At 40.4% G+C, this 20,321-nt stretch overlaps 2 protein-coding genes across 3 annotated transcripts in view; one reads left to right on the forward strand and one right to left on the reverse strand.

The window, feature by feature from the left end:
* Positions 1-11,386, forward strand: LOC133457117 (solute carrier family 26 member 6-like). The gene is made up of 19 exons (XM_061736024.1): positions 1-280; positions 1,425-1,564; positions 2,215-2,325; positions 2,422-2,594; positions 2,728-2,892; positions 4,296-4,448; positions 5,254-5,336; positions 5,787-5,934; positions 6,850-6,963; positions 7,246-7,323; positions 7,459-7,554; positions 7,655-7,761; positions 7,885-7,954; positions 8,613-8,705; positions 8,813-8,924; positions 9,018-9,355; positions 9,467-9,521; positions 9,725-9,855; positions 9,973-11,386. Exons 1-19 carry the CDS (start codon positions 141-143, stop codon positions 9,997-9,999), a joined length of 2,334 nt encoding a protein of 777 aa, XP_061592008.1. The 5' UTR covers positions 1-140; the 3' UTR covers positions 10,000-11,386.
* The window catches only part of si:ch211-117c9.5 (sodium- and chloride-dependent creatine transporter 1), a 17,633-nt gene continuing 8,454 nt past the window's right edge, over positions 11,143-20,321 (reverse strand). For both annotated transcript variants that reach the window (XM_061736015.1, XM_061736014.1), the window contains exons 6-14: positions 19,816-19,950; positions 19,589-19,692; positions 15,616-15,740; positions 15,401-15,513; positions 13,233-13,373; positions 12,879-12,981; positions 12,682-12,782; positions 12,431-12,601; positions 11,143-12,200 (exon numbers count right to left, since the gene is read on the reverse strand). In XM_061736015.1, the coding sequence (XP_061591999.1) occupies positions 12,072-12,200; positions 12,431-12,601; positions 12,682-12,782; positions 12,879-12,981; positions 13,233-13,373; positions 15,401-15,513; positions 15,616-15,740; positions 19,589-19,692; positions 19,816-19,950 (1,122 nt within the window). In that variant the 3' untranslated portion in view covers positions 11,143-12,071. The remainder of the gene's footprint in view (positions 12,201-12,430; positions 12,602-12,681; positions 12,783-12,878; positions 12,982-13,232; positions 13,374-15,400; positions 15,514-15,615; positions 15,741-19,588; positions 19,693-19,815; positions 19,951-20,321) is intronic.

The raw sequence follows: 20,321 nt of genomic DNA on the forward strand, positions 1-20,321 counted from the left end.
TTAAAAAAACAAGCCCCGGTGAGGACAGAACTACACTGCAGTGACATTCACTCATTCACACTCACTGTCCGACACAGGCTGCAGGAACGTAAACAGACCTTTTCAAGGGGTCTGCTTAATTTCTTTTAACATACGAAGACATGGAGGAGAAGGACATGTCATCTCTGGAGTACGTTGTACAGAGAGAGATTTTCGATGAGTTACATCTGGATAAAGTGGCACAAAAGGGGAAGTGGTCCACCAAGCCGACCCTGGGTGAAAAGGTGAAGGAGTCCCTAAGGTAAAAACAAAGAAGAGAGTCTTTAGAGGATGGAGGTGCAACAGGCAAAGGAGAAAACGATGGCACACACTAAAAGAAAATACAATGTCAGATGTCAGATATGTGACATCAGTGTTGTTCAACTTATGAGCTTTGCTGTGTCTCTAACTACTCACTTTCTCGAGTTCTCAAGTTTTTTTTTCTTTTCTCAGCGTGTATATTTAAGTATTTTAACTTGTTTTGTTATCACAGGCCGGAATTACTGCTGGGGCGGGAAAAAAAATGTTGATCAATAATTCAGTTCATGCTTGTAATGAGCTGGGAGCATTTCTGAATGAGTGGTGGGACGTTGTATTTGAAAATACTGCAACAGCATCAGGAATTACTTTTAAGAGCATTTCCATTTCAGTTGATGTAAGAATAAGTTTTAATCGTTCAATATTGTTGTAGACTGCTTAAGAGCATCAGTACATTTGTTCCGTTTTAACATCAGCGACTAGTGCTTCAGTGTGCTGATGTTATCCTGAGTGTTACACTTTTCCAAGGTCAGCTGATAAAACCTGTAGCAGCTGTTAAAACTCACAAGGTAATGGTCTCCTTGCTTAAAAAATGTGACATCATGGTTTACTTGACCCACCAAAAATGAAAGATGCTGTCTATTTTGTTAGTTTTTTCCCCTCTCTCTCTCTCAAATTCAAATTAAAATTGGCTTTATTGGCATGAATGATAATAATCATTGTTGCCGAAAGCATACATACAATAAATCACGAGACAATCAACATACGAAACACCAATACAATTACAACAAATACCTAACACCTGCATACAATATATATATATATATATATATATATATATATATATATATATATATATATATATATATATATATATATATATATATATATATATATATATATATATATATACGTATATACAGTATATATATATATATATATATATACACACACACACATATATGTATCTCTCTCTCTCTCTCTTTCTCTCTCTCTCTCTCTCTCTCTCTCTCTCTCTCTCTCTCTCTCGCTCTCTCTTTCTGATTTACCCACAGATTAGAAGATGAGGGATGAAAAATGGATTTAAAAAAAACGAAAAGAAAAGCTCTTGGCCTGATTCTGTTGTGTTTCTGCAACGACTGCCGCAGGTGTTCGGTGCCGAGGCTGAAGCATGCGCTTCTGAGTTGGCTTCCTGTTCTCAGCTGGTTGCCTCAGTACTCCTTCAGAGAAAATGCCGTCGGTGACCTGATATCTGGCTGCAGTGTGGGCATCATGCATCTGCCTCAGGGTTTGTATATCCATGAATGTGTACACACATTACAAACTTGCCTTCTCATCTTACAGGTATAGTTAAACTTCTCAGAAAATATATTCGTGAGAACCAGGAAGCTTGCGATAGGCTGTAACGTGCTCAGGGTAGAGGATTGAGGATAAATTAGAAAAATAAACACATGAATGGTGGCGGTTAACGCCGTTGTCTCACAGCAAGAAGGTTTCTGGTTCGAGTCTCTGTGGAGTTTGTATGTTTTCCTCTTGTTTGAGTTTCCTTGGGTACAACCGCTTCTTCCCACAGTCCAAAAACATGCACATTAAGCAAACAAGTGTTTCTAAATTGCCAATAGCTGCTGCCCTGTGATGGATTGGCGGCCTGTTCAAAGTTTTCCCCTGCTGTTTCGCTGAAAACGGCTGGAATAGCCTCCAGAAATAAGTGGTATAGATGATTAATGGAAAGATAGAGCTGCTGACCCTGTATAGATGTGAAGACTAGAAATTCTGCTGCGTCGTCATCGGTGGGCAGACATCAGTGTGTTGATCAGCGTGTTGATGATCCTCAAAAATGAATATAAATACAACTATGATTTTAAAAGCCGCGACTGGCCTTACTGAATGAGTTTTATTTACAGTAGATGCAGTTTTAAGGTAAGTTTGTGTCACCAGGTATGGCTTATGCTCTCCTGGCGTCGTTGCGACCAGTGTTTGGCCTTTACACCTCCCTCTACCCAGTGCTGGTCTACTTCTTCTTTGGTACATCCAGACACATCTCCCTAGGTGAGTGGAGACACGTGACGAGTGGCGGGTCATACACGGATCCATCCCTTTGTCTTCCTGCAGGTGTGTCTACAAGTCTGTGCGTTGTGTGTGCAGGTACATTTGCTGTAATCAGCATCATGATCGGGGGTGTGACGGAAAGGCTGGCACCAGACAGTGATTATTTTGTAAATGGAACCAATGGGACGGGGAACTTGAACATTGACGCGAGGGACGCACAAAGAGTGCAGATAGCATGTTCCCTCACAGTCTTGGCAGGAATATTTCAGGTGTGTCTGTCTGCCTATATCATCACACTTAAAACTACAGAGACTTCATTGATGCAAGAAATATAAACAACACATTTTTAGGTCTCAATGCCCAACCTTTTTAGTAACTCTCTCTTTGATTTCCCATCTGAAGATCCTGTTGGGGGTAGTGAGGTTTGGTTTTGTGGTCACGTACCTGTCTGAGCCACTCGTCCGTGCATACACAACCGGATCGGCATGTCATGTGTGTGTCTCTCAACTCAAGTACCTGTTTGGAGTTACACCAGCTCGCTTTGCTGGTCCTCTCTCTCTCATTTATGTGAGTAGCCCATCTCATGGACAAGTCACCCTTAACTGATGTCTTGAATTACTAGTTTTTCTGTCCATGATTTACAGGTTTAAAGTGCACATATGAAACAAGTAAATTGTTGCGCATTGTTAAAATGTAAGAATAGTTTAGTTGATTACTGAATGACTAATTGACTGCAGGAATGTAATTATCCCTCACGGATCAATAAAGTATGATTGAATTGAATTAGATTTAAATCAATTCAATTGCAGGAGAACCTCATTACATTAAGTAAATATAGATGTATTTATAATTAATGTACCCTTTTTGTCAAACATAAAACTGTTATTCAACAAATATGTTGCATTGAGGGAAAAATGCAAATTTCCCAACAACACTGGGTACAATCACTAGTTGAGAGAGTATTTTAACATTTTCCATCCCCTGACATTGACTCCTTTTTGGATTTTTTTGTCTGTTTATTAGTATTATTAGTAGTATTATTTATGAAACATGGAAAAAGTGAATCCACGACTAACTAGAAGTTTTTTGAATTGTGTATAATCATCAAGCACCATTTTACCAAAATATTTAAACCAAACTGAAATGCAAAGGCAGAATGGTTTGTTACAAATAGTAATGAGTCTAAAATATTCATAGCAAAGAAAATGTTCAAATCATCAGTAAAACAATTAAATGGTTGATGAGGATTAAACTTAAATCTGGAAAGAACCAGTTGTTGCCATTGTCACCATATAGCATGATAAAAACTACATGGAGTATCCAAAAGGACAAGGTGTCAAAAACATTCAGAGAGAGGAGAGGAAAGAAAGATGAAATACATCCCCCACAAACCTTTAAGATTGGCCAAGTACCCAATGTGTATTTGTTTTTCTTTCTAGAGAGGAAGAATGAAAGGGACTGTTAGGACTGTTAATGTTCTTGTGGCTAAATCACTGATGGACATGACGCCTTGAGCCAGACGCCAGCAACGTGGAGGAGGTGTAGTGATTTGAAGCTAGAAAAGTTGCTCATATTACATTATGATGCAACAGTTAGTATTCTGTGAGTCAGCTGGACTGCATTTATTAACTATTTTTGTCCGAGGTATTCTGCCTCACACACGTGGCTAAAACTGTTGCAGGCTCAAGTATTATTAGAAGTAGGCCTATAGTAAGACATTTTGATTTACAGAAGTGCAACACTGATGTCCTTCTAAAGCTTCTGAGCAACGGTTTCTCTTCATCAGTCAAAACGTCCCAAAAGATTTTTTTTCTTCTGAATAAAACATGGTAACTGAAGAAGTACAGCTGATTGCAAAGATTGCCAGCAGTAGGGACTTTCTTTTTTTTCTGCAATAACTGCATGAAACTGGTTTCCTGATTTCTTCTGGTAATAATTTCTTCTCTCTCCCACATGTTTTCCCCCTGCAGACCCTGGTTGACCTTTGCAGTCTGCTGCCTCAGACTAAGGTGCCCGAGCTGGTGGTCAGTCTGGTGGCACTTGCTGTTCTTATTGTGGTCAAAGAAATCAATGCTTGCTACAGACAGAAGCTGCCTATGCCTATCCCTATAGAGCTCGTAGTGGTGAGTACTCCTGCTGCCTTTCTTTAGTATTAAATCAAACAGCAGATGCATACATGCATAAATGATGGATGGATGCACACAAAAACCCTGTGAGAACAAGCTCTTCGTGCATTCTTACGATGCATTCATATCTTTTTAGAGCAGTTGAATCTTCATGTGAAATTGAAATTTGAACACAATAAAAACAACTGAATGTTACATAAAACAAAACAAACAAGAATATTTTTTTTGTTTTTTTTTCGTTTTGTTGTAGTGGAAACTATTCTATTCCTATTTTACCACTGTACATGGATAAAGTGTTATAGCGACTGAAATGTATAAAATAAAATGTTTACAGAACAAAACTTTGTCAGTATATTAGTTTATAGTACATAACTTTATCAGTAGTATTAGTTTATAGTACATAACTTTATCAGTAGTAGTTTATAGAACATAACTTTATCAGTAGTATTAGTTTATAGTTAAGAACTTTATCAATACTATAAGTATTGGTATTGATGTTAGTATTAGTATTAGCACTAAGAAGAAAAATTAACTTTTGTTTTTGCCTTTAGTCTTACACAGTTTTACTATGAAAATTGAAATACAAAGTTTAAATCATTTGGCGCCGGAACATTAATTTCAGAGCACGACAGGCATAGACATATCTATGACGACAGGGGGCGCAATGACCACAATTTTAGCGGCACCGGAGTGGGAATTTCCAAAAAGAGGGATTGTTTATGTAAAAAAAAAAGGAATTATTCACCTTGTGTTTTAGTATAAGATGTCTTTTGTTTTTTTTTGTGTGTTTTTTTTCTCACAGATCATTGGAGCCACAATGATCATCCACTTTTGTGGACTCCAGGGTAAATACGATATTGATGTGGTTGGAGAGATTCCCAGTGGGTAAGTTTATCATTGTGGGTTTGAAATGTGAACAAAAGAGAGAGAAAATGAGATGGGCAAGGCAGGGGAAAAGTTCTATGTTTCATGGGTAATGGAAAAAAAAAATACAGTCTGCAAAGAGACACAATCACAGTGTACACTAGTAGGGGTTTCTAAAAATGGTTTATGGAAAAAAAAACTTTGCAGGGGGGAAAAAATCCTTAAATGAGAAAAGTTTCCCCATAAGTCACAGAGAGAGCAGGGATATTTAGTCTAATTTATTACCAGATTATTGTTATACTTATACATAAAAGCTACTTGAAATGTGCTTGCCTTTAAAGTACATGATTAGTGGGATATTCATTTCATATTTTACTATCTTATTTAATAAAAGCAGATATTGATCGCTAAATGTGTTTCACTGACAACTGATCAAAAGTATAAACGGGTCATCCTTGTCTTCTGCAACAGGCTGAAACCCCCTCGTGCTCCAGACGCCTCTTTGTTTTCACAAGTTGTTGGTGATGCTTTTGCCATAGCCATTGTGGCATACGCCATCAACATTTCCCTGGGCAAGACATTTGCCCTCAAACATGGCTACAAGGTGGACAGCAACCAGGTGAGGAAAAGAAACACAGCACAGGCACATGCTGTAGTAATGCCTTATAATTCCCAAAAGTGATTCCACCAGCTTACAACTGGACTGTGTCTAACCACTGTAATCAGATTACCTAAACCACTTAAGGAGCAGGCCAAAGATTTCATGAAACAGAATAACATATTATGAGAATTGCTGCAGTTTGTTTGCAAGATAGCGGTTAGGTTTTGCTTTCAGTCATATGTTATTAACAAGAAGAAATACATGAGGTGTGCTCCAGGGTTGAAGAATTAAATTACACACATTTTTTTTTACAGCTAGTCATTGACTAAATCAGAGTAGAGAGTAGGTGCCCTGTGTTTTTCTTTTGTGTGTTCATTATCTTCTGATTATGCTTTCTTAACCTGGACTTAACTGACATGATTAATGTCCTGCTGAGAATAGATACATACAAATGGACAATGTCCAACATGTTGTGCTCTTTTATTTCTTTAGTTACATGCACATTTAGTCGCATAGATGTTTGTTTTTTGTCTTATCATTGTTCTCTGCAGACAATCTCTGTAATGTGCATGAGGCCTGCAGTAGGGATCCTTCTGCTTGGAGAGAGCTGCGTTGGGAGCACTCAGTGCTGCCGAGAGCAAACCTGTTAAATCATTGATGCCCATCAAGCTTCGTGCTTTTATGTGTCTTAAATATTGCTAGAAAAAGCTTTCCGTGTGGCAGTAATGTGTCGATCAGTCCATAAAAACAAAAGAACACTACACTCAATTGTAACCCAAAAGTTGCAGTATCTACACTCGTATTTAGCAGTTACTTGTTATTAATAGCACCGGTGCACTTGTAAGATCTAATGTTGTTACAGAATCAAAGAACATCCATCCCTATTAACATCTAATCCAAATTATGTCTGTCTTTCTGCTTTTCTTCTTCCAGGAGCTGGTTGCTCTGGGTCTGAGTAACACTGTCGGAGGGTGTTTCCAGTGTTACGCAGTGACTTCCTCTTTGTCTCGAAGTCTTGTCCAGGAGAGCACAGGGGGCAAAACACAAGTAGGAAGAAATGTCGATGATGTTAAATAGCAGAAATACATTACTCTGAAAATGTTCCAAGTAAAATGAGGAAACTTTGAAAATGATGCCATTAATAGTTTAACAATTAATCGACAAACTCAACACAAGTTGTAGGGAAAAAGGTTAAATAAAGAAAAATCAGCACTGACAGATGTTGCATCTTTGAGAATGTTATGGGTGTACGGATCATACTGAAGCATCTCTGATGTTTAGCATGACGGATAAGACAAAAAAATGTTTTTCTCCGTAATTTTTTTTCAGATTGCGAGCTTGATCTCCTCCGTCATTGTCCTCGTCACAGTTGTAAAAATAGGTTCCCTTTTTGAAGATCTCCCGAAGGTAACATTCCCTCCTTCCTGCACCATCTCCCACTAGTCTTCACTATCACTCCTGGCAGCCTCACAAAAACTAATACTGTGGATTTGGAGTTCAAATGTCTGTTGATTTTTCTCTCGTTTTATTTCCCTCCCTCAGGCGGTCTTATCCACCATAGTGTTTGTGAATTTGAAAGGAATGTTTAAGCAGTTTATGGACGTACCCACGCTGTGGAAAACCAACAAGACTGACCTGGTGAGGCTCAGTCTGCTTTCATGAATTACCTGCTCAGGTGAATACTACTTTCACCTTCCTCCATTGTTGACCCTGCTGCCTGTCCCGTTCTGCCCTGTAGTTGGTCTGGCTGGTAACGTTCGTCAGCACCGTCCTGCTCAACCTGGACCTGGGGCTCGCCGTCGCTGTTGGTTTTTCCATGCTCACCATCGTCTTCAGAACACAATTGTACCTACACACCTCTATTTATTAATTGTTGACATAGACTATGCAAACAGTGTGTTGTACTTTGGCTTTCACATAGCTGTGGCACCGTGCTTCCTGCAATAATCATGTTTTAATTTGTTTCAGACCCCGCTACTCCATCCTAGGCAACCTACCAGGCACCGACCTGTATGTGGACACCGACACCTACAGGGAGGTAAATCTTTAGCTCCAAATTTACATTTACATTCATAGACAAAAACACCAGGTTGACAGAAGATTTTGTCATTTACCATGTGTGTTTTTTTGTGTTTTTTGTGGGGGGTTTTTGTGACTGCACAAGACTGCACATTGGCACTATTGCCTCACACCAAAAAGCTCCCAGCTGATTTCACACAAAGGTAGCAAGATATTTCAAAGCTCCTTTTCCTAGCACAGTACTGGCCCTTGAAAACAGGACGAGAGCATGGGAACGAAGCTTCACTGAAAAATGTAGGAGCTTAGATATGGTGGAACCAAAACCAGAACATCCTCGTGAATAGGGGCGTTTCAGCTAGAGTCTATGATGACCAAGCAAGAACAAGCAGGGATTAGAAAGAGGTTTAGAAGTAAAGATAAACGTCAGAGCTCTGTGAAGTAACACTGTGTCAAAATAGTTGTTGTCTTCTGGGAAATTATTAGGGCATTTATCCAGTGGAGGAGGATTCTGTAACGCTGTTGCAGTTTTTGATGTTAAAATAAAAACGTATTCAATACTTTACTTTCCGAGAAATTTCTTTATCATCCTCCGCAAATTACTATTAACAGATACTACTATCTGAATACACTGATACAAATCTTTGTTTGTTAGTTTAATCTGGAAATTGTGCCTGCAGGCCAGAGAGATCCCGGGAATTAAAATCTTCAGTTCATCTGCAACAATCTGTTACACAAACGCTGAAATGTACTTGGAGGCTCTTAAGGAGAAGGTGTGTATAAGTTTGCCTGTGAGGTGTGATGGTGATCCCTTTCTGTTGTTCTATGCTGTAACTCTTATCGATCCTAACCGTGATACTATACTTTGCCTTTTATTCAGAGTGGAATAGAGATTGGGAAGCTGCAGATGGAAAAGAAGAAACGGCACGCAAAGCAGATGAAAAAACAAAAGCAAGAGAAAAAGAAAGCCAAAGATGAGGAAAAGAAACATGTACGGCATCTGAAACTACCCATTTAGAAAGTTCTGTGAGTTTTTCCAATCAGATGTGAATTTCAGCTGGTTTCTGTTAACTATGCCCACCTTTTGCAGAAAAAAGCATCCAACGTAACATCGTTGAAGGCTTCAGAGCAGGATGAGGGGAACATCTCTGCAGCAACAAAGGAGAAGAGTATTAAGAATGGCGTAGCTTCAAGCCCGACTGACACAACCACAAACGGCCTAAGCAAAGGCCAACTAAACTTGGCCTACTTATCTGACTCAACTTTATCAGATTCAGGTTGCCACTTTAATGAAAACATCGGCCCAGTTTCACCTGCTGATGAGAAGAAAGGAGAGGCTTGCGAGTTGGTTACACACAGTATTATCCTGGACATTTCCACTACCAGTTTTGTCGACACGGCAACTGCGAAGACACTGACAAACGTATGTTTGTATTGATATGATGAGTTTTATCATTGGATGATCAAATAAGTGTCACTTTGTCATGTTGGACGTAAGCCATTTTTGTCTACAATGATTGTTTTTCTCTTGCAGATTTTCAGGGACTTTGGAGAAGTTGATCTTGACATCTATCTAGCTGGCTGCCAAGGTAAGGAACAAAACACAAAACAGAGACAGAGACAGCGCTGATCTCAGTGCACGACTGAAGCACTGCAACTATTGGTAATGAAGGCATCAAGGTCTCGATCTCGGTGGCGCCACTCTAGTCCTTAGCGTACATGATAGTCTTACATAAATATAGGCTACAGTCAAGAAACCTTTAATGCTCTGTCATGTGTTGTTACATTTAAGCCGTTGTGGTGGAGCAGCTGGAGAGAGCAGAGTTCTTCGAAGATTCTTTCCCGAAGAGTAGACTGTTTGTCTCAGTTCATGATGCAGTTCTTCATATTCTCAAGAAACTGGGGCAGACAGACGTTATGATCGTGAGTAAATATTCATTACACTACTAAAATACAAAATCATCTTCTCTTTTTTTCATGATTGCTGCAAGATACTTTAACATTTTCATACTCTCATGAATCTTCTTTTTTTCCCTTCAGGATGTTACTTGCGATACCAAAATGTGACCAGCAGGGGTCACATTATTTAAATTTCAGTAACGCTCCTCCCCCTCCTCCTCTTCTTGTCAACCATCAGTATCAGTGCTAGCTATTGGAGGCCATTGTCTCCTCCCCTTTCATTGGGGGAGAATGCACCACCTTGACATTGCGAATGGTTGCCATGGAAACACTGGGAACCGTTGCTGTGACAACAGGCTTTTTATGATATGGTCTAATGAGGTGCCCAGCAATACGTCACTGCAGCTCTCTTGCTCTGTGGTGGATGGATGGGGCGGGGGTTGAGTGGGAGAATGTAACTGTGTGGACTAATAGGAGTCTGTATTTATAGCATGTAAGAGAGACTGAGTGAAAGGCTGAGTAAGGGGGTAACTTAAATGTGAGAAGTGTTGCCCCGAATGCATCTGCGCGTCTATACACTTGAGGAAAAAGGACAGTAAGTCAGTCAAAAAGAACTATTTACTTCTATTTTTCATAAATATGGCTTTGCCTCTTGCCAATGGAGGGTTCTTAAGTCCTTTATTACCCCTCATTTACCCCAAAGTCTTGCAAGAACAGTTGTTTTGCAGATAAGGTGTCATAGCCGCTGAGTTTTAGACCAGAACCTTTCACCAAAATGTGGGTGAGTTTAGTCACCTTGCATGTCTGAGTCCTCTGACCTCTTGAGCTTGTCTATTTTTGGGAATCACCGTCATCTGCTATTCTTACTATCGAGATTGAAATATTGCCTAGTACTAGGCTAAGTTTTTCATGTTTTATATGAGATAGCTTGCTAAATTACAGCTCGTCAATTTTTTTTTTTTTTTTACTTTTGAAAAATGTTTGTCAGAAAATCTGAAGAAAAAGCACTGGAAGTTCAGACGGTCTCAAAAATACATTGTCTGCTCCTGCAGACTTTCAAAAATCATCCATCGTAATCAAACAGTAGCTTGTGAATGTAGAAATGATCGTCAGGTGACCCTTTTTGAATTAATTGCAGTCCAAAGCCGAACAGTTAAAATCTCCAACTTGCAGAATCCGGTGATGAATCACAGCTCTGTTAATCGATAGAGCTCACTGCACTAATGTTGTTTCTGTATGTTCTCACTGTATGTGTGTTACCATTTTTATAAAATGAGACCATGTAAATAAAAACTCACAAAACAGGTTGCATCCATCCTCATATGATCATTTATTGCTTCTCTCTTTCCCATCCTCACATCCCAGTCTCCTGCCTGTTACAGTTTAGTCAAATGTTTCTCTCCTTCGCCTCATGTGGAAATAATGATCATCATCCCCTCCAAATATTAACACTAATTCACAGATGTACAATACACAGGGTACTTAAGTTAGTTAATAATACACAGCTGGAAGTGGTGATGCATTGTCTCCTTGTTATTAGATTTTTGTTGTCGTTTACAAATGGAAGTTATTCTCTCTCGTTTTTTTAATACACTTAATTCAGAGAGCACATCTGACGGATATCACTGGCAAAAAGGCAAAGTCATGTGAACATGAAGACAACACTGCCATGGTCCAACATTCACTCCCTACAGACAAATATGCATGCCCACACACATATACTGATACCAGGGAACGAGCATGCCTGCGGTAACACACGTAACACACTCAGACTATGGAAATATCAGCAGCAGATGTGAGGTCTTCCATTTAAGAAGTTTAACCGGGATCTTTTAAGTTTCTGCCCTTTCAAAGTACAACGACCTGATGGTTTTCGGACAAATAAGACCGTCAAATCACTGACAGAAAAGTGCAGAGGGGGAAGGTATTGCAAATACTGCATACACATCACAGAACGAGACGGGACAAGGCGGTACGAAGGCAAGGAGACGGAAAGCGAGGGGAGAGCCAGCGAGGTAGCGTCAGAAAACAGAGCAGGGGGGATGACAGCATGGGTGTGGCTTTTTCTCAGTTCTTCTCCAGGGTAATCTTTGGTCCATTTGATCAGGGCTTCTTTTTTTTGTTTTTAATCACTATAAAATTTTAGTGTGGATGTTCTGTGTTTAGTTCTTAATAGGCCGAAGAAGTGTGCATGTTTTGGTTTGTTTTTGTTAACTTGTGTGGGCTGCTGTTAAAGCTCATCAGATGACACTCTCAAAGAGCAGTGTACTCTTGGTTCCTGCAGGGGGCAGCAGTTTGGCTTCACTCTCTGGGGCCAGGTACTCCAGATGATGCCTACCCCAGACCGGGGTAGTTAGATGTTGCCACCGCTGTAGAGAACGAGACAAGGACATGTGTGTTTAACTGTGAAAATGCTTCAGCTCCCTTTTAAAGATCCCTCTCTAATTGTTGGTGAAACCTGCTAACCAAATATTGGCTGGAGAGGGAAGATGCTAGATTCTAGGGAGAAGCATTGCTTCTGATTTGTCAGCAATTACAAACAGAAACCTGCACAAGAAAATGCACAAGAGTAGACATGACTGCATCCATGAAAACCGACCTCCCGCAAAGACCCTTTGCAGCGCAGGAGTTTATAGAGGACAGTGAGAGGAATACAGAGCATTGACGACAGAGCCAGCGCCCAGCCAACGGCTTCACCCCACGTAGGATACGTGTACACTGAGTTGTAGGTCAGAGGCTTGTAATTCACCACGTGGAACAGGAACACTCCCTGAATGGACATATGAAATACCTCATTAGTATTCTACTTGCACGGAAATGGTACCGATAATCACACAAAGCAGCACGTACCACACAGACGCAAGGTGTTATGTAGGACCAGCACCACTTCATGTAGGGCAAGGGCTGATAACCAATCATACGAGCTACGTCATCCATGAAGCGGTCCGCACCTGACCAGGTGTAATTCAAGAAAGTTGTGATAATGCGCTGAACTGTGCAGCAATTTTGCAAACGACTTCAGAGTAAACTGTGAGGCGTTATCTCACCATAAACCCATGCGATGACGACACATTCCCAGAAAGCCTGCCACAAGAGAGTGATGCCGCTGGCAGAGTAGTAGTCAAACAGCTGGAATACATACATCCCTCCCTGAAGGAAACCGTGAGAGCAGCCAGCATCAATCATCCTGTTAATACTTTATGTGTGACCTATTTCAGGCCCATTCTGCTCTGTTTATGCTTCAATCCAGTTGAATCCAAATATTTGGAAGAACCATTTATATCTAGCATATTTTATGCCACCAAACTATTAGTCAGTTATAAAATGGTTTAATGTGAATAAAGCGGCTGTCCTACTATTTGACAAATACAAGCAAGCGAAATCTAAAATCCTCACTGTACCTCAGTGACCATGGACATGTCAATGAAGAAGCAGATGATGCAGCAGATGGCAGCAACCACTTCTCGTCGTAAGGAGCCCAGGGCAGATTTAGGGGGTAACATGTCCATGATTCCTGTTATCAAACCCTCTACCCCTACAAACTAAACAGGACAGTGAAGAGAGGGGGAAATCAGTGAGAGTATAAGAGACAATATGACGAAAAGGTGGAGGAAGTGACTCAACTGCTGGGCAGAGATTCTAGCATTTTAACCCAGGCAATGTGTTTTGTTTAAAAAATATCATTATAGTCACAATCAAAGGACTTAAACCAGGACCCAAGTGGAAACTAGGAATGGGCGATATTTTACCGTTCACGATAAACTGTCAAAAAATTCCTCACGATAAGAATTTGTCATGTCGCGGTAAAAACGATAAATTCCTGTTGATGATGTTTTTGTGTAAAGCTGATTTTTGGAAGGAAGGAAGGAAGGAAGGAAGGAAGGAAGGAAGGAAGGAAGGAAGGAGGAAGGAAGGAAGGAAGGAAGGAAGGAAGGAAGGAAGGAAGGAAGGAAGGAAGGAAGGAAGGAAGGAAGGAAGGAAGGAGGAAGGAAGGAAGGAAGGAAGGAAGGAAGGAAGGAAGGAAGGAAGGAAGGAAGGAAGGAAGGAAGGAAGGAAGGAAGGAAGGAAGGGAGAAAAGAGGAAGGGAAGAAGGAAGGAGAGAGCAGAAGGAAGGAAGGGGAAAAAAGAAGGAAGGAAGGAAGGAAGGAAGGAAGGAAGGAAGGAAGGAAGGAAGGAAGGAAGGAAGGAAGGAAGGGAGAAAAGAGGAAGGGAAGAAGGAAGGAGAGAGCAGAAGGAAGGAAGGGGAAAAAAGAAGGAAGGAAGGAAGGAAGGAAGGAAGGAAGGAAGGAAGGAAGGAAGGAAGGGAGGGAGGAAGGAAGGAAGGAAGGAAGGAAGGAAGGAAGGAAGGAAGGAAGGAAGGAAGGAAGGAAGGAAGGAAGGAAGGAAGGAAGGAAGGAAGGAAGGAAGGAAGGAAAGGGGAGAAGGAAGGGAGAAAACAAGGAAAGGAGGAAGGAAGGGAGAAAAGAGGAAGGGAAGAAGGAAGGAAAGAGCAGGAGGAAAGAAGGAAGGAAGGGAAAAAAGAAGGAAGGAAAGAAAGAAAGAAAGAAAGAAAGAAAGAAAGAAAGAAAGAAAGAAAGAAAGAAAGAAAGAAAGAAAGAAAGAAAGAAAGAAAGAAAGAAAGAAAGATAAATTCCCGTTGATGACAAACATGGCGGATCTGAGAGCGAGATAGATTCATAGTTAAAAAGGTGGAGTTGAATTGGTATTTTTTTTATCGTCATTTTTATCGTTATCGGGATAAATGCCAGAAATAATCGTGATACATTTTTTAGTCCATACCGCCCATCCCTGGTGGAAACCAAGGAGGTTAATGTAAAGATTAAGTAATATTTAAGTTCTTTGTTTCAGTGCAAGACTGGCTGCTGGATCAACCGAGTGATTACTCAATGGCCCTCCTTTTCAAACAGTCAGCAGGCGTCAGATGCACTTAACTGCAAAAGTGCTTCGTATATAATTGAGATTATGCTGGTAACCCAAGGCTGTTCTCAGTCTCCCAGTGCAAGAATATTCATGAGTATCTTTGCAGGAATAGTCTTTTTCGACTTTCAGCAGAATTTGAGGAGATCCACAACAGCTGCAGCTATTTTTACATCCTTTGTAGAACTCGTGGGATATTTTTGGGGTAACATTGCCAATGAAGGAAGCAAAGAAATAAATAAAGCCACTTGGAGATGCAATGTGAGAGAGAGAGACTGGAAAGTGAGAGTAAATGAATGGACTGCAGAGTAGACAGACGCTCTTTGTGTGAATGAGACAGAAGGTCATTGACAAATCCCTGGGCTGTTAAACAATAGATGTAGGCACTGGCTCAATCAGACACACACGGTGCTAAGAAATGCAATGCTAAAACTGGATTTAATTTTTTTTGGACGTTTGTGTGACGGATGGTTTGATGGAGGACAAAAAGTGAAAACAATGAGCAATAAACAATAGCTGATTCTAACAAAAAGACAAGTGATGTAGGATAAAAACGACACCAAAATAAAGGAGCAACTAATAAGTCACGGGAGCATACGTTCCCTGAAAGATAAAGTCTGTCTCCGGTGTCAAAGGGAGGGCTCAACACTACCTGACTGTCTAGGCCCAGTATGAGCAACATGAAGAAGAACAGTGCTGCCCAGAGCGGCGCCAGAGGCATCAGAGTCACAGCCTTGGGGTACGCTATGAAGGCCAGGCCTGGACCTACGAACGGAGAAATTCAGTCAGAAAGTTTCTTCACCTCCAGTACTTCACTTATTAAACTGGCTTCTAGGTGACCAAGTGATGGGGAAACTGCATTCTTACCACTTTCAGCCACCTTGCTGATGTCCACCCCTTGTTCGGCAGCCATGAAGCCCAGCACAGAGAACACCACGAAGCCAGCAAAGAAACTGGTCCCGCTGTTGATGAGAGCCAGCATGAAAGCATCCCTACGGATAGAAACAATTGAGAGAGATGTGAGTAGGGGTGGGTATTGGGAAGATACTTGAGCCACGATACGATACACATTGCGATATCCCGATTATGCGATATCCCGATTATTATATTCTACATAGTACACCGAAAAATTTAAAAATGCATTACACATCTTAAAATCCAAGTTGTATATATGTACATCAGATGATAGTGATGGATCTTAAAATCCGAGTTGCACGTTCATCAGATTATAGTGACAATTCATGGGACAAACTGAGTCAAAACAATGTTTTATTATAACTATACAAGCTAAAGTTACAACTTATTTGTATATGTTTTTCATATTATTTACATCATATGAAATTTACATTAAATTTAGTATGAGGTTGCTTTAATTATGTGGCAAATGATAATAAACACAAAAAAGATGGGTACTAAAACCAAGGACAGGCACAGTGATCAGTCAGTATAGATATAAATCCATAAATAAATAAACCTCTGTCCATTATTTTTCATTTTTTAAGGACATGCAATTGTGTTATATAAAAAATAAATTATAAAATGAAATAAAACGTGAAATAAAACCGGAGCTCAGTGCAGGGCCCTCCCAGGGTTGGTAGAGAGTGGCAATGCCCAGGACTGTCACTTAGGTAGGAGCACTGGGTGATATAATGGGAAAAAAGGGGATAAAAAATATAAAAAAAAAAAAAAAAAAAAAAAAAAAAAAAAATTCGATATTCCAATTTTGAATATCGATATTGAATCGGCTGGAAAAGTATCGCGATATATTGCCATATCGATATTTTTGCCCACCCCTAGATGTGAGACAGAACAGGGGAGAAGACACTGTAGGAAAATCCTTCATAATGACCTGATGTAAGATGAGAATCATGTAAAATATTCCAGACAAATATAGGCACAGAGAAGATGGGCCGGGACGGTAAATTGAGGATCAATAACGATTTCTCTGAAAGCTGCAACTGTGTTTGGTTGGCAGGCATTGAGAGGAGAGTGCACTGTTTGCATCCAGCAACAAGAGAGTCACACTTAACATCCATGTTTCTCTTTTGAGCGTTAATGGCAGCTATTTACAAACTCAGTCACACCTCTAAGGAGAGACAACTTTGTTCCCTGTTCTGTGAAACCCCTTAAAGGACAACTTTTAGCCTACTGAGATATTTGAGAAAATCCTTCTGACTAGAGATGGGCAGTATGGACTAAAAAATGTATCACGATTATTTCTGCCATTTATCCCGATAACGATAAAAATGACGATAAAAAAAATACCAATTCAACTCCACCTTTGTAACTATGAATCTATCTCGCTCTCAGATCCGCCATGTTTGTCATCAACGGGAATTTATCTTTCTTTCTTTCTTTCTTTCTTTCTTTCTTTCTTTCTTTCTTTCTTTCTTTCTTTCTTTCTTTCTTTCTTTCTTTCTTTCTTTCTTCCTTCCTTCCTTCTTTTTTCCCTTCCTTCCTCCTTTCCTCCTGCTCTTTCCTTCCTTCTTCCCTTCCTCTTTTCTCCCTTCCTTCCTCCTTTCCTTGTTTTCTCCCTTCCTTCTCCCCTTTCCTTCCTTCCTTCCTTCCTTCCTTCCTTCCTTCCTTCCTTCCTTCCTTCCTTCCTTCCTTCCTTCCTTCCTTCCTTCCTTCCTTCCTTCCTTCCTTCCTTCCTTCCTTTTTCCCCTTCCTTCCTTCTTTCCTCTTTTCTCCCTTCCTTCCTCCTTTCCTTGTTTTCTCCCTTCCTTCTCCCCTTTCCTTCCTTCCTTCCTTCCTTCCTTCCTTCCTTCCTTCCTTCCTTTTCTCCCTTCCTTCCTCCTTTCCTTGTTTTCTCCCTTCCTTCTCCCCTTTCCTTCCTTCCTTCCTTCCTTCCTTCCTTCCTTCCTTCCTTCCTTCCTTCCTTCCTCCTTCCTTCCTTCCTTCCTTCCTTCTTTTTTCCCCTTCCTTCCTTCTTTCCTCTTTTCTCCCTTCCTTCCTTCCTTCCTTCCTTCCTTCCTTCCTTCCTTCCTTCCTTCCTTCCTTCCTTCCTTCCTTCCTTCCTTCCTTCCTTCACAAGCTTTACACAAAAACATCATCAACGGGAATTTATCGTTTTTACCGCGTCATGACAAATTCTTATCGTGAGGAATTTTTTGACGGTATATCGTGAACGGTAAAATATCACCCATTCCTACTTCTGACTTGACTATTTTCTGAGCTTTGTGCGTCTCGTTTTGGCACGCTGGAGAACAAACTTGCAGCAATTATGCTGAACAGCACCTCAAATATGGACGCTGCTTCAAAAATTCTAACATTTTGGGCCCAGCGGCACTGAGGAGAAGCAGTCAGCACAGTTTCACTATAAAGCCAACAACATCCCTGTTATCTGTCAACAGTAGTAAGAAATGACGCTCTGTTTAACCAACACACCCAGTTGGCAACACTTATCAAGATTCCAGTCTGTCTCCAAGAATGCATAAACATCACTCGCATTGGTTATTTTAATGCTGTCACGTGGCTGTATTCATGTATTACTTGATGAAAACATGCCCTGTCTATCTGTAGCACTGTTTTATCATCCAAACACACGTCAACTCTCCCAACTAATACATTTCTGACCTTGATTACAGCCTTCCTGCTCTCACTAAGCAGAGTGAGGACAGAGTTGAAATGGAAATGGATCAGCTATCCAGAAAACTAAAACACACAACCCTCACAACTCCCCCCTTTGACAGGTAAGGTGTGTGGAAGCCAGAAACTCGGAAGACATCTTTTTATTTTTCCATTAATGCTGGTGTTACATTTCCTGTTTACAAGTAAGAGCATACACCATAAATGCCTTCTAAGGAAGTCTGATAATGTTTGCTGTTATTTATCATTGCATTTAAATAAGGACGATACAAAAATCCTTGAAAGCAATTGGAGGTCAGTCAAAAAGAGCCAACGTCCCACAAAGAAACAACAGCAGTAACGCAGCTTAATGAGAACCATCAGAATTTATTTTTTATGTGGAGATTAAAAAAAGAAAAAGCACAGAACGTGTCAGATTTCATGGTATTAATGCTGAAACATGGACAGACTCATTTTGATCCTGCACGCTACTGAACAAACGAGGCTGAAAAAGTCATGAATAGTTATGTGGTTTAAAAACCAGAAACCAAGCTCCTTAGTCAAGCCCAAAATGTACAATTAAAAACACGTAATAGGAGCTGAAATTCAGATCTGTCCTATCCCGTTGTAGCGCGTGAGACAGAAACAGTGCTGACATACCTCAGAAAATAAACTCATCTCGTAACTTCCAATTTAGGTCAAGTGGGAGAAAATATCTGATGGCAAAATATTCATGATGCCTCTCGGATTATGGCCGCCCCAAATATGCAGGCTTTGCTTTTGTCAAAACAAAGTGCGTACTTCTGCTCTGGAGCTACAAGAAGACCTCATAAAGGTCACGAGGAGTTATAAAATCTGTTGTTCTGGAACCATCGAAAACAACTACAGCGAGGCCAAACACAGACAAGAGACCTTATATTTTAATTTACTAAAGAACCGAATCCTAGCTTCAGAAATTAAGGTTGCCTTCCTAGAGACCTATTAACTTTGATATTGATCAATGAGGGTAGTGTGCTGAGATGTGCTTGGGCCTGCGATCTAATTTCCTGTGCACAATCATACAGTGTATTCAGGTCAAATGATCACCGTGGTACCCAGAGAACAAGAAAAAGTCAACAACAAGACATTCAGCTGGGGATTATAAGGGTTTTTCTTCAGGAAAGAAATTGATTTTTCTGTAAATTCATGTGATCGCGGGAGCAGAGAGCCTGACACGATGTTGGCCTCTTTGGAAAAACAGAGCTGTCTAATGTTATGCTGCAAATAAACTCACTGGTAACAGTTGTTATGGAAGCGGTTGTAGCTGCCCAGCGCAGTGAGGGCGCCCAGTCCGATGGCGTAGGAGAAAAAAATCTGAGTCCCGGCATCAATCCACACCTATCATTAAAAAAAATACAAAATTAAGGAATGCATAGTGTTTCCAGCTATTAGATATATGCTTTACTTGTTGTACAAAACTATTCCCACCCACACGGAAGAAAAAGGAATAAAAAGTCAGACCTGTGCTTCTCCGAGTTTGGACCAGTCTGGTCTTAGGTAGTAAACGATGCCATCCAAAGCTCCGGGTAGAGTGATTCCATGAGCCAGAAGAACAACCAAAACCAAGTAGGGAAACAGAGCAGTGAAGTACACAACCTGGAGAGAGATGGAAAGAACACAACAACAGTAAAGTACATTTCTAGACACTACTGTACAAATTATTATGGGTCATTTGGGTTGGGTAGGGGAAGTAGGAGCATTAAAGTATGTGGTTATACTGTATGATGAAGGCTAGTTTGACAAATGTAGTGCGTATCATCTCTGGTCAAATACAGCTGCACTGAAGTGTTGCCTGAGTAAGGTTTTTACCACTTTTATTAAGCATTTACCTGCATTGCAAATATTCAAGTCATAAGAAGAAGCCCATAAGGTCCTTCCTGTAGTAGATGTGTAATGGGGCCTGTCATGTTACTTTGAAGAAAAGATAGCCTGTAAATGGAAAGCCAGACAATTTGTAAACCTCCTGC

The sequence above is a fragment of the Cololabis saira genome, chromosome 12, assembly GCF_033807715.1.
Source record: "Cololabis saira isolate AMF1-May2022 chromosome 12, fColSai1.1, whole genome shotgun sequence".
NCBI classification, from domain to species: Eukaryota; Metazoa; Chordata; class Actinopteri; order Beloniformes; family Belonidae; genus Cololabis; species Cololabis saira.